The sequence below is a fragment of the Lathyrus oleraceus genome, chromosome 7 (genome assembly GCF_024323335.1).
Source record: "Lathyrus oleraceus cultivar Zhongwan6 chromosome 7, CAAS_Psat_ZW6_1.0, whole genome shotgun sequence".
Classification (NCBI taxonomy): domain Eukaryota; kingdom Viridiplantae; phylum Streptophyta; class Magnoliopsida; order Fabales; family Fabaceae; genus Lathyrus; species Lathyrus oleraceus.
In genome coordinates, this window is record NC_066585.1 from 446,633,660 (window position 1) to 446,648,378 (window position 14,719).

A 14,719-nucleotide genomic window follows, 5' to 3' on the forward strand; every position below is an offset into this window, starting at 1 on the left:
GTTGGTTTTTCTGTTATAGTTCAGTATTTATTTCAGGTTGTTTTTCAGGAGAGTAGCAGACCTGGTACATAGCCTACTGTCTGAATGTCAAACTGGATGTTATGACATTCATCATTGACAGCATATACTGAATAATAGGCAGGTTGGTTTTTCTGCTACAGTTCAGTATTTATTTCAGTCTTTTTTTAGGAGGATAACAAACCTGGCATAAGGCTCATTGTCTAAATGTCAAACTGGATGTTATGACATTTATCTCTGACAGCTGATACTGAAGTATAGAATGGTTGGTCTTTTACAGTACAACATTTAGTACAGTCTGTTTTCAGGAAAATAACAGACTTAGCATATGGCCTATGTTCTGGACGTCAAACGGAATGTTGTGACATTCATTCCTGACAGCATATGCTAAAGTGTAGGATGGTTAGTTTTTCTGTTTCAATATTTTTCTCAGGCTATTTTTCAGGAATCCAACAACTGAGCTAAAATCCAGGAAACTAACAATTGAGCTACAATTAATGAACCTAACAAATAGCCTATTTGTTAGCACACTAATATGTGGAAATTAGGTTAACTTGTTTAACCTTATTTTTAGGAAATACAAGTACAAGGCCCAAGTGCTGCAATATAAAAGGATGGCAATCCTTCTTTTAGAACTGAGGGGTTTTTAGCGTGAAGCATTCATTGTTCCATCATACTTCACTGCTGTATTTTATGTGTGTCTTGTATTAGGTGTATCTTGTGAGCCAAGCAATTATCACCTAGATGATTGCATTGGACTAGGGTGTTCATTGAGTTGTAAGTGTTGTGTCACTCTAAGCTTTTAAGCGTGAGTGCCGTGTTTCTTGATTAAAGCTGTTAAGCACAATCAAGATTTGTTTGAAGGATAACTTCGCCATTATCTTTAAACTTAATTAAAGGTTGTAATCACTGAGGTGATTGAGGGGGAGTGAGTAGGAACTCTGGTCTTAGTTTAGATTGAAATTGCATTGGATAGGTATTAAGTGATAGGATTAAACAGGTGGTTTAAGGCCTGAATTAATACTGCTAATAGTGGATTTCCTCCCTGGCTTGGTAGCCCCCAGACGTAGGTGTGTGTGACACCGAACTGGGTAAACAATTCCTTGTATTATTTACTGAACTTTAAATTTAAGTTCTGCATCATTCTTGTCTGCGCATAATTGGATGTCATAACATCCAATGTTGATCTCTGTTGTGTCTGTGTACCAGATGGACAGAACTGGGTGTTCTTCCATTCTATGGTGATATAGTAGCAGATGTCGTGACATATGTGAATGTGTGCATATCAGTACTGGGTTTTAATTTGTATAACTATCTTGCTATATTAGTAACAATGTTGGATCAGATGTCATTACTTGGAGTAGAACATCTGAACTCTGACTACACCAGAATTTCACACACCACCTCACTTTAGTTGCTTCAAGTCCACCATGCTTAAGCACTTCTTTAGCCTCTTGAACACATCATTTGTCACACCCTTTGTCAACAAATCCGCGACTTGGTCTTCGCTTCGGCAATAGCTCAATATAAGCTTTCCATCACCAACCAATTCTCTCAAGTAATGAAACCGCATCTCAATATGCTTGCTCCTTCCGTGTGAAATCGAGTTCTTCGCAAGATTTATTGCGGAAACATTGTCTACAAACAGTGTGGTGGCAACATCATCACCATATCCCAATTCCTTCAATAGATTCATAAGCCACATAGCTTGGCACGCACCTAACGACGCCGCAATGTACTCTGCCTCACAAGAAGAGAGTGCTACAACCAGTTCCTTTTTCGAACACCAAGAGATTGGTGTACTACCAAACATAAAGATGTACCCCGCCGTCGATTTTCGGTCATCTTTATCTCCGCACCAATTGGAATCGGTGTAGCCAAGTAAATTGCACTTACGCCCCGTGTCCGATGCGGGAAAGAGAATTCCGCAACCAAGAGTACCTATCACATATCTAAGGATCCTCTTGACCGCCGCCAAGTGAGACACCTTCGGTCTCTCCATGAATTTACTCGCAATACCGACACTAAAAGCCAAGTCCGGTCGCGTATTGCACAAATACCGTAACGATCCAATCAAGCTCCAGTAAAGCGTTGGATCGACATCATCCTCCTCATCACTTTTGGACAGCTGCACTCTAGCCTCACAAGGTGTAATAAAAGCATTACAATGCTCCATATCACACTTTTTCAAAATATCTAGAGCATACCTCCTTTGGTGCATAAGCAGCCCCACTTTTGACTTGTGAAACTCTATGCCAAGGAAGTAATTCATGACACCAAGGTCCGTCATCTCAAACTCTCTCATGAGCTCAGTTTTGAGCCTTGAAACACTCTTGTCATGGCTGCCTGTAATCAAGAGATCATCAACATACAAGCAAAGTATAATCACACCATCATTCGTATCTGATCTCATATAAAATCCATGTTCAGATACACCTCGTTTGAAACCAATGTCAATAAGAAAGTCGTCAATACGTTTGTTCCAAGCTCTTGGAGCTTGTTTCAAACCATACAACGCCTTGTGTAGCTTGTAATACTTCATCTCTTGATCTTTTATCACGAAACCGGGTGGCTGCCCCACATAGACCTCCTTAACAAGAGGACCATTCAAAAATGCATATTTGACATCCATTTGGTAAACCATCCAATTATTGCTATGCGCAATACCAACAACCAAACGAATAGTATCTAATCTAGCCACCGGTGCGAATACCTCCTCATAGTCTATACCTTCTCGTTGCAAGAACCCCTTCGCCACTAATCGAGCTTTGTGCTTGATTACTTCACCTTTGGGATTTGCTTTAATCTTATAGACCCATCGCACACCTATCGGTTTCTTTCCAAGTGGTAAATCAACCAACTCCCAAGTACCGTTTTTCTCAATAGATTCCAGCTCCTCTTTCATTGCACATATCCACTTAGGATCACTTAAGGCTTCTTCCTCATTTACTGGTTCGGATTCGGCCATAAGCGCGAAATGAACAAAGTCACCATCGTTATTCACTTCGTTATCTTGGAATCTTTCATAATCTCGGAGTCTATGAGGCAAGGCTCTTTTCCTCACTGGTCTACCATCATTAACAACATCATTTTGCGCTACTGTAGGTGCTGGTACAACTGTGTCATTAACCTCAGGATCAGAGAATTCAAAAAACTGTTGTTGCTGCAAATCTTCTCTATGTAACCGGTGACTGCTATTTGGGTAACGGGTTACTGCTGTATTTTCTGTGAGTAACCGGTTACTGCTATTTGGGTAACCGGTTACTGCAGCATTTTCTGCATTTTTTACTTCATTAAAAGTCACATCCCGGGTTATGACGACCTTCTGATTTCTTCCATCGAACAACTTGTACCCTCCAGTAGAATGATATCCTACAAATATCAGCTTCTCACCCTTATCATCCAATTTCTTCCGAAGTTGATCTGGTACATGACGATATGCAATCGATCCAAAAACACGCAAATGATTCAAATTTGGTTTGGAGCCACTCCAAGCCTCTTCCGGTGTGAGTTTCTCCAGCTTCTTGGTGGGACACATATTCAACAAGTAGGTGGTTGTAGACACGGCCTCACCCCACAATTCCTTAGGCAAATTCTTCCCACAAAGCATACTACGCACCATGTTCATTATTGTACGATTTTTCCTCTTGGCAACCCCGTTTTGTTGAGGCGTATACGGAGGCACCACCTCACGTACAATTCCCTCAAGATCACAAAACATCCCAAACTCACTAGAGGCATACTCACCTCCACCACCCGTTTTGAGAATTTTGAGCTTCCGACCGCTTTGGCGCTCCACCATGGATTTGAAATTCTTGAAAACTCCAAATACCTCATCTTTTCTCTTGATAAGATATGTCCAAAGCTTCCTACTAAAATCGTCAATGAACGTAACAAAATATCGATTGCCACCATAAGTCTCTACTTGCATTGGTCCGCAAACATCGGAACATACCACCTCAAGTAAGCCTTTGGTTCTTCGACCCGCATCTTTGCTAAACACATTCTTGTGCTGTTTAGCCTTCACACATTCCTCACACAATTCAGTTGGAATACTAATGTGTGGCAGCCCCGTTACCATTTCACTTTGTTGCAACTTTCTTAGATCCCTAAAATTAAGGTGACTAAGACGGTAATGCCATAACCACTCATCTCTACTTGCCGCGGTATCTAGACAACGATGCTCCATAACCTTTAACTCAACCTTAAAGGTTCTGTTGGCAGCCATCGGCACTTTTAGAATCAACACACCATTTGAATCCAAAACGCGTAAAATCTTGTCCTCCAACCGAATTTTGTATCCTCTTTCAAGTAATTGGCCAATACTTAAAAGATTACACTTAATTCCCGGTATATACAAGACATCTTTGATCCTTGAATGTCCACCATTCCTTTTTCCGATCAAAACATCTCATACCCCTTCGGCGCTTAAAGTGGTGTCTTTGGCAAATTTGACTTTACTTTTTGCCGCTTGATTGATTTGCACAAACCAATCTTTTCGACCCGTCATATGTGTTGAACAACAGGAATCCAAGTACCACTCATCTTTCCCTTGGACTCCATCACGAACGGTAACCAACGCATTTCGATCCGAATGCATTTTCTCGCTATTTTCCGAAACAGTACAGTTGCTATCCCGCAAACTTTCACTGCTGTAGCTGTTGCCCGGAACATCCGTAATGCCATAAGTCCCCTCCGTGATCATTACTAGAAGTGTGTCCTCATCAACTACCTCTTCCCTAGCAACCTTGGCTTCATTATTGTGATTCTCGTTCGATTTACCACGACACGAATTTGCAAAGTGTCCAAACTTTCTGCACTTGTAGCATTGCACCTTACTCACATCACGCTTCTTGAAACCATTGCTATGACCACTATCCTTGGAGCTACATTAACCCTTTTCACTCGTCGAATGCTTTGAATTTTACGAATCATTTAAACCAGAATTCTGAAAATTTGATTTACCTCTTGCCGTAAATTTTCCTTTCGACCTCTTATTCTTCTCATTGAAACGCGCTTGCAAAGCAATCTCCGCTTTGGCTTTGTCGGCGCCTCTCTTGTAACACCCCGATAATAATATAATAATTATTTAAATTAAGTTAATAATATTTTTATTAATTTAATTAGATAATTGGATTATTATTATTATTTTTGGAATAATAATTATTGGAATAAAATAAGTTAGAATAATAAAAAGTCCCATTTGTGGTAAAAAGGGTTTTTCACGTGAAAAGGAACAGAGAAACGGCTGAAAGTGGAAAAAGGCAAAGAGGCAGAGCAAAAGAAGAGGAAAAGCTTGAAGCTAACGGAAGTGCCGGATTAACTCAGGTAAGGGGGGTTTATCATCGGTTAAAGGGCATTATGTGATAATATGTACTGGGTAGTGATAACCATTGTTTTACCTCTGATTAGATTGATGCATGATGAATTTGTGAACTTTTTGGATAAACGAAATTGGGGTATAATTGAGAAAGAATTCGTAGGAATTAGATGTAAAAGTGTCAGATTTTGTGTAATCGAATAAGATATGAATTGTGTTGAAAATATGAACGATTTCTGTGTAGAAATTGGACTGTGGAAGGTTGGATTGGGTAGATCTCGTAGCAGAGAAAGCCATTGCAGATCTGAGAGTTCTGGTTTCTGGTCATACGCGTATGGCACTAGGCAATACGCGTATGAGATGGCTGGTACGCGTATGGCACTAGGCAATACGCGTATGGATGAGGAAGATGATGTTTTGAACGTGTTTTGGTCTCTGTTGGTACGCGTATGGGAATGTGGTACGCGTAGCATACGCGTATGAGACAGGTGATACGCGTATGGGTTGGGCGAGGAAATGCGCAATACGCGTATGAGAATGGGCATTACGCGTATGGATTTGGTCAGGCGTGGGCAATACGCGTAGGGGCATAGGCAATACGCGTATGGGCAGAATTGTGATTTTCTGTGCTGTTGTTGTGCAGTTTTTGGTTGTTTAGGCTGAGTGATGTACTTAGCTGATGTATGATGTAGCAGGGGTAAATTCCCGTTGTTTTGAGTAGTACAGGTATTAGTAGAATGTGCTAATACTATATTTGATTAGGTGGCATGATGTGATCTGCTTTTGTGATAAAATGTATTAATGATGTGTGATGATAAGCATGATGCTGTGAATGTATCAGTTATGTATGCATTTGTGAATAGACTGTTTTATGGCTTAGAGTGTGAGCTTATGTCTATTCTTGAATTGTTGCTGTTGTTGTTGCATTGCTAGGTGATTAGCATGCTTATTCTAGCCTTTGGGGCTGTAGCTAATTCCCATGGTGAGGAATTAGTGAGTGAACCATGGTGGGTTTGTTGTTGATGTTTGCATGCTAGATGATTAGTGTGCATAGTCTAGCCTTCGGGGCTGTAGCTAATTCCCATGGTGAGGAATTGGTGAGTGAGTCATTAGATCTCAAATGAGTGGGACTAGTGAGCTTAGTAGCCGTATCTGGATTTGATCGGTGAGCTTGAACTGTATGTTCAAGAATAGTCGGTACCGCATGTGTGGAGTCTCATTTCATAATGAATGTATGGCATATAATATGAATGGATGTATTCCAGTATTATATGTGTGTTATGTGTTGTGTTGTTGATGTTGAGTATGGTTGAGATTATACATATGCTATATATTACTGTTGAATATGATGTTTGAACGGATATTGCCGTATGCTGCGTGCGTAGTCCGATTAGGGTGAATTGATGTGTTATTCACTTAGCATTACATGTTGTTCTATAATGCTTATTATATTGATTGAGGAACTCACCCTTACATCTATTTTTCAGGTAACGAGCAGTGAGTTGAGTAGAAGCTAGTGCTATGGAGTCTAGTGTCGTCCTTAGTGGGTCATGCTCTGGTAGATGTAACATCGGGAGGGAATGTTTGACTATGTTTTAATTTAGTTGTTGATTCAACTTTACATGTAATATAGTACATGATTTGAATGTCGATGTTTTGTACCCGCTGCGAATTATGCAAAAGAGTCTTATTTTGATTTAATAAATGAGCATGACAGGATATTTTGATAATTGTTGTGAAATGATTGTGTGACACCCTTCGGGGCATAATTACTCTGATGGATATGTTATTATTTTAATTAAATATTTTGGGGTATTTAGAAGGGTGTTACATTAGTGGTATCAGAGCATAGTCGGTCGAGTCGAGTCGTAATTATTCTGTTTCCCCTGTACGGTATAGGTGTTGTGTAACCTATCAGTACTCATTGTTTTAGTTTGTTTGGGTTTTCAGAATAGAGATGGCTGGAAGAGGTAGAGATGATGCTGCAATTGCTGAGGCTCTGGGTATGCTAGCTGGAGTACTTGGAGGAAATCTGAATGTTGTGGGAATGGGAGCTGCTCGTCAACTGAGTGAGTTCCAGAAGAACAATCCTCCAATGTTTAAGGGAGCATACGATCCAGATGGCGCTCAGAAGTGGTTGAAGGAGATCGAGAGAATCTTCCGAGTAACTGAGTGTGCCGATAACCAGAAGGTCAGGTTCGGTACGCATATGCTGTCAGAGGAAGCTGATGATTGGTGGGTTGCTACCCGCACTGAGTTGGAATCTGCTGGAAATGCTGAGATTACTTGGGCAGTGTTCAGAGAGAGATTTCTGAGGAAGTACTTTCCAGAGGATGTCAGAGGAAAGAAAGAAATAGAATTCTTGGAATTGAAGCAGGGTAACCGGTCTGTTACTGAGTATGCTGCTAAGTTCACAGAGCTGTCAAAGTATTATACTCCCTATAGTGAGGCTACTAGGGAATTTTCCAAATGTGTGAAGTTTGAGAACGGGTTGCGTCCCGAGATCAAGCAGGCGATTGGATATCAGCGGATCAGGGTGTTTTCTGATTTGGTTGACTGTTGCAGGATTTTCGAACAGGATTCCAAGGCTAGAGCAGAGAGCTATCAGCAAAGGGTTGATAGGAAAGGTAAGAATCAGATTGATCGTGGAAAACCGTATGCAGCTGGCAAAGGTTTCCAGCGGCAGAGTGGGATGAAGAGGCCTAGTGGGGGAGACTCTAGTGCTCCTGTTAAGTGTTACAGATGTGGTCGGGCTGGACATCGTGTTCATGAGTGTACCAGTGCTGAGATGAAGTGTTTCAAGTGTGGAAAAGGTGGTCATTTGGCTGCAGAGTGTCGGTTGAAGACTATGACTTGTTTCAACTGTGGAGAAGTGGGTCATATCAGTCCACAGTGTCCTAAGCCGAAGAAAGAGAATCAGTCAGGAGGCAAGGTCTTTGCTTTATCGGGTTCTGAGACTTCTGCAGATGATCGTTTGATCCGAGGTACGTGTTATATTAATGGCTCTCCTCTTGTAGCTATTATTGACACAGGTGCTACTCATTCCTTTATATCTTTGGATTGTGCTGTGAAACTTAAGTTAGAGATATCTGAGATGTATGGTAGTATGGTGATTGATACTCCTGCAAAGGGTTCAGTGACTACTACTTCAGTTTGCTTGAGTTGTCCTTTGAGTATTTTTGGTAGAGACTTTGGGATAGACCTTGTGTGTCTTCCACTAGTACAGATTGATGTTATTCTGGGTATGAACTGGTTGGTGTGTAACCGAGTTTATATCAATTGTTTTGATAAGACTGTAATATTTCCTGAGGTTGAGGCAGGAGAGAGTGTGGTTCTATCAGCGAGGCAGGTGAATGAGGAAGTAGCGGATGGGGCAGAGTTGTTTATGCTGTTAGCGACTTTAGAGGCTAAAGATAAACTAGCAATTTGTGATCTAGCCGTGGTGTGTGATTTTCCTGATGTGTTTCCTGAAGAAGTAAATGAATTACCGCCAGAGCGTGAAGTTGAGTTCTCGATTGATTTGGTACCTGGTACTAGACCGATATCGATGGCTCCGTACCGTATGTCTGCTGTTGAGTTAGCTGAATTGAAGAGTCAGCTGGAAGATCTGTTGGATAAGAAATTTATTCGTCCGAGTGTGTCACCGTGGGGTGCACCAGTGTTGTTGGTTAAGAAGAAAGAAGGTACTATGAGGTTGTGTGTGGACTACAGGCAACTGAACAAAGTGACGATCAAGAATCGGTATCCTTTGCCGAGGATTGATGATTTGATGGATCAATTGGTTGGTGCGAGTGTGTTCAGCAAGATAGATTTGAGATCTGGGTATCATCAGATACGTGTGAAAACTGAGGATATTCAGAAGACTGCTTTCAGAACAAGGTATGGACATTATGAGTATTCTGTAATGCCTTTTGGTGTGACTAATGCGCCTGGAGTATTTATGGAGTATATGAATAGGATTTTCCATCCGTACCTAGACAAGTTTGTGGTAGTATTTATTGATGACATTTTAGTGTATTCGAAATCTGAAGAAGAGCATGCTGAGCATTTGAGAGTGGGTTTGGGAGTTCTACGAGAAAAGAAGTTATTTGCTAAACTGTCTAAGTGTGAATTTTGGTTGGAAGAAGTTAGTTTTCTTGGTCATGTGATTTCAAGAGGTGGTGTTGCTGTTGATCCTTCTAAGATAGAAGCGGTGTCTAAGTGGGAAGCTCCGAAGTCAGTTTCTGAGATAAGAAGTTTTCTTGGACTTGCAGGTTATTATAGGAAGTTCATTGAGGGATTTTCTAAGTTGGCATTACCGTTGACGATGTTGACTAGAAAGGGGCAAGCGTTTGTTTGGGACTCAAGATGTGAAGAAGGTTTCCAAGAGTTAAAGAAAAGGTTGACTACTGCTCCTATCCTGATATTACCGAGTTCGTCGGAATCATTTGAGGTTTATTGTGATGCTTCATTGTTGGGTTTAGGTGGTGTGTTGATGCAGAATAAGCAGGTTATAGCTTATGCTTCGAGACAGCTAAGGGTTCATGAGAGGAACTATCCGACGCACGATTTAGAGTTGGCAGCTGTGGTGTTTGTTCTGAAATTATGGAGGCATTACTTGTATGGGTCAAGATTTGAAGTTTTCAGTGACCATAAGAGTTTAAAGTATTTGTTTGATCAGAAAGAGCTGAATATGAGACAGAGGAGATGGTTAGAATTTCTGAAGGATTATGACTTTGGTTTGAATTACCATCCGGGTAAAGCAAAGGTAGTGGCTGATGCATTGAGTAGGAAATCATTGCATATGTCTATGTTAATGGTTAGGGAATTGGATTTGATTGAGCAGTTTAGAGACTTGAGTTTGGTGTGTGAGAGTACTCACAATAGCGTTAAATTGGGGATGTTGAAGTTAACGAATGGTATTTTGGATGAGATCAGAGAGGGTCAGAAATCCGATATGCTTTTGGTTGATAAGCTGACTCTAGTGAATCAAGGTCAAGGTGGTGAATTCAGAGTTGATGAGAATGGTGTTTTGAGATTTGGTAATCGGGTGTGTATTCCGGATGTTACTGAGCTTAAGAAGAGCATCCTTGAGGAAGGACATCGTAGTGGCTTGAGTATTCATCCTGGAGCTACAAAGATGTATCATGATTTGAAGAAGTTATTTTGGTGGCCGGGAATGAAAAGAGAAATTGCGAGTTTTGTTTATTCCTGTTTGACTTGTCAGAAGTCGAAGATTGAGCATCAGAAGCCGTCTGGGCTAATGCAACCGTTGGCTATTCCAGAGTGGAAGTGGGATAGTATCAGTATGGATTTTGTTTCTGGTTTACCGAGGACAAGTAAGAATTTTGAGGCTATATGGATAATTGTTGATAGATTGACGAAGTCGGCTCATTTCATTCCGATCAGAATGGATTATCCGTTAGAGAGATTAGCCGAGTTGTATATTGAGAAGATTGTAAGTTTGCATGGTATTCCGTCTAGCATTGTTTCGGACAGAGATCCTAGATTTACATCGAAATTTTGGGAAGGTTTGCAGAGAGCTTTGGGAACTAAGCTGAGATTGAGTTTTGCATATCATCCGCAGACTGATGGTCAGACTGAGAGGACGATTCAGTCATTAGAGGATCTTTTGAGAGCTTGTGTTTTGGAAAAAGGAGGTGCTTGGGATTGTTATTTACCTTTGATTGAGTTTACCTACAACAATAGTTTTCATTCGAGCATTGGTATGGCACCGTTTGAAGCTTTGTATGGTAGGAGATGTCGGACACCGTTATGTTGGTATGAGTCCGGTGAGAGTGCTGTGGTTAGACCGGAGATTGTTCAACAGACTACGGAAAAGATTAAGATGATTCAGGAGAAGATGAGAATTGCTCAGAGTCGTCAGAAGAGTTATCATGACAAGAGGAGGAAGTCACTTGAGTTCCAAGAGGGAGATCATGTGTTTCTTCGTGTTACTCCGATAACTGGTGTTGGTCGAGCTTTGAAGTCAAAGAAGTTGACACCTCGATTTATTGGCCCTTATCAGATTTTGGAGAGGATAGGAGAGGTAGCCTATCGTATCGCTTTACCGCCGTCACTTGCGAATTTGCATGATGTTTTTCATGTGTCTCAGTTGAGGAGGTACATTCATGATCCGTCGCATGTAGTCCAAGTAGATGATGTACAGGTGAGAGATAACCTGACTGTTGAAACATCACCTATGAATATCGAGGATCGAGAGTTGAAGCAGTTGCGGGGTAAAGAGATGGCCTTGGTGAAGGTAGCTTGGGGAGGACCAGCAGGTGGCAATATGACTTGGGAACTTGAGAGCCAGATGAAGGAGTCTTATCCTGAGTTGTTCGCTTGAGGTATGTTTTCGAGGACGAAAACTCTTTTAGTGGGGGAGAGTTGTAACACCCCGATAATAATATAATAATTATTTAAATTAAGTTAATAATATTTTTATTAATTTAATTAGATAATTGGATTATTATTATTATTTTTGGAATAATAATTATTGGAATAAAATAAGTTGGAATAATAAAAAGTCCCATTTGTGGTAAAAAGGGTTTTTCACGTGAAAAGGAACAGAGAAACGGCTGAAAGTGGAAAAAGGCAAAGAGGCAGAGCAAAAGAAGAGGAAAAGCTTGAAGCTAACGGAAGTGCCGGATTAACTCAGGTAAGGGGGGTTTATCATCGGTTAAAGGGCATTATGTGATAATATGTACTGGGTAGTGATAACCATTGTTTTACCTCTGATTAGATTGATGCATGATGAATTTGTGAACTTTTTGGATAAACGAAATTGGGGTATAATTGAGAAAGAATTCGTAGGAATTAGATGTAAAAGTGTCAGATTTTGTGTAATCGAATAAGATATGAATTGTGTTGAAAATATGAACGATTTCTGTGTAGAAATTGGACTGTGGAAGGTTGGATTGGGTAGATCTCGTAGCAGAGAAAGCCATTGCAGATCTGAGAGTTCTGGTTTCTGGTCATACGCGTATGGCACTAGGCAATACGCGTATGAGATGGCTGGTACGCGTATGGCACTAGGCAATACGCGTATGGATGAGGAAGATGATGTTTTGAACGTGTTTTGGTCTCTGTTGGTACGCGTATGGGAATGTGGTACGCGTAGCATACGCGTATGAGACAGGTGATACGCATATGGGTTGGGCGAGGAAATGCGCAATACGCGTATGAGAATGGGCATTACGCGTATGGATTTGGTCAGGCGTGGGCAATACGCGTAGGGGCATAGGCAATACGCGTATGGGCAGAATTGTGATTTTCTGTGCTGTTGTTGTGCAGTTTTTGGTTGTTTAGGCTGAGTGATGTACTTAGCTGATGTATGATGTAGCAGGGGTAAATTCCCGTTGTTTTGAGTAGTACAGGTATTAGTAGAATGTGCTAATACTATATTTGATTAGGTGGCATGATGTGATCTGCTTTTGTGATAAAATGTATTAATGATGTGTGATGATAAGCATGATGCTGTGAATGTATCAGTTATGTATGTATTTGTGAATAGACTGTTTTATGGCTTAGAGTGTGAGCTTATGTCTATTCTTGAATTGTTGCTGTTGTTGTTGCATTGCTAGGTGATTAGCATGCTTATTCTAGCCTTTGGGGCTGTAGCTAATTCCCATGGTGAGGAATTAGTGAGTGAACCATGGTGGGTTTGTTGTTGATGTTTGCATGCTAGATGATTAGTGTGCATAGTCTAGCCTTCGGGGCTGTAGCTAATTCCCATGGTGAGGAATTGGTGAGTGAGTCATTAGATCTCAAATGAGTGGGACTAGTGAGCTTAGTAGCCGTATCTGGATTTGATCGGTGAGCTTGAACTGTATGTTCAAGAATAGTCGGTACCGCATGTGTGGAGTCTCATTTCATAATGAATGTATGGCATATAATATGAATGGATGTATTCCAGTATTATATGTGTGTTATGTGTTGTGTTGTTGATGTTGAGTATGGTTGAGATTATACATATGCTATATATTACTGTTGAATATGATGTTTGAACGGATATTGCCGTATGCTGCGTGCGTAGTCCGATTAGGGTGAATTGATGTGTTATTCACTTAGCATTACATGTTGTTCTATAATGCTTATTATATTGATTGAGGAACTCACCCTTACATCTATTTTTCAGGTAACGAGCAGTGAGTTGAGTAGAAGCTAGTGCTATGGAGTCTAGTGTCGTCCTTAGTGGGTCATGCTCTGGTAGATGTAACATCGGGAGGGAATGTTTGACTATGTTTTAATTTAGTTGTTGATTCAACTTTACATGTAATATAGTACATGATTTGAATGTCGATGTTTTGTACCCGCTGCGAATTATGCAAAAGAGTCTTATTTTGATTTAATAAATGAGCATGACAGGATATTTTGATAATTGTTGTGAAATGATTGTGTGACACCCTTCGGGGCATAATTACTCTGATGGATATGTTATTATTTTAATTAAATATTTTGGGGTATTTAGAAGGGTGTTACATCTCTCATCCATCTTTGTTCATGTGCCTCTAACGAACTTTGCAATTCATCCTTCCTCAAAGTTGTTAGATCCTTTGATTCTTCAATAGTCACAACTATGTTGTCGAAACGCGACGTTAATGAACGCAATACTTTCGATACAACATTCTGCTTAAGAATTGTTTCCCCACAAGATTTGATTTGATTAACTAACCGGGTAATGCGCGTAATGTAGTCGTTGATCGTTTCTTTATCTTCCATTTTGTTAACTCGAATTGTCTCTTGTAAGTTTGTAACCTTACCACCTTCGCTTTGACGGCACCGACATATGCTTTCTCCAAGATTTCCCATGCTTGCTTCGCCGATTCACAATCGCCAACCTTCTCGAAATTGTCGTTATCAACATAAGAATGAATCAAGAATAGGGCTTTGTAATCCTTTTTCTTCTCTTCTTTGTGTGTAGCTCTTTGAATGTCGGTAGCCTCTGCCCCTAATTGTGTAACTCCATTGACGACAATCTCAAGCACCTCTTGATAACCAAACAAAATCCTCATTTGTTTTACCCATTTATCATAGTTCTTCGAATCAAGAATCAGGAGATTGGTGGGAATTCGATCATTGGAAACGGTTGCCATTGTTGCAGCGGATTAGGATCGATAACCAAGGCTCTTGATTCCAAATGTTGGAACATAAAACATAAAACTGAAAATTGAAGGTTCAACAATGGTGGAAGAAAAGAAGATTGAGGAAGATGAAGTTGAGAGAGAAAAATAGAGAGAATAAAGTAATATTTGGATGAATGTGTATTTTTGCATTAACCTTGAATTGAAATGATACAAATATATTTATATATTGAGCATAAAAGCTACAACTAAAGTGACTCTAAAGAAAATAAAATCTATTAATTTTGGAAGGAAAAAAAACAGAATTTTAATTTTC

At 40.3% G+C, this 14,719-nt stretch overlaps 1 protein-coding gene across 1 annotated transcript; it reads right to left on the reverse strand.

Moving 5' to 3' along the window:
- Positions 1-4,429: 4,429 nt before the first annotated feature.
- Positions 4,430-14,415, reverse strand: LOC127104287 (uncharacterized). Its single transcript, XM_051041476.1, has 3 exons — positions 14,083-14,415; positions 4,947-5,074; positions 4,430-4,904 (listed from the first exon to the last, which is right to left on the reverse strand). The coding sequence occupies exons 1-3, from the start codon at positions 14,413-14,415 to the stop codon at positions 4,430-4,432; spliced, it is 936 nt and encodes a 311-aa protein (XP_050897433.1).
- Positions 14,416-14,719: the final 304 nt, after the last annotated feature.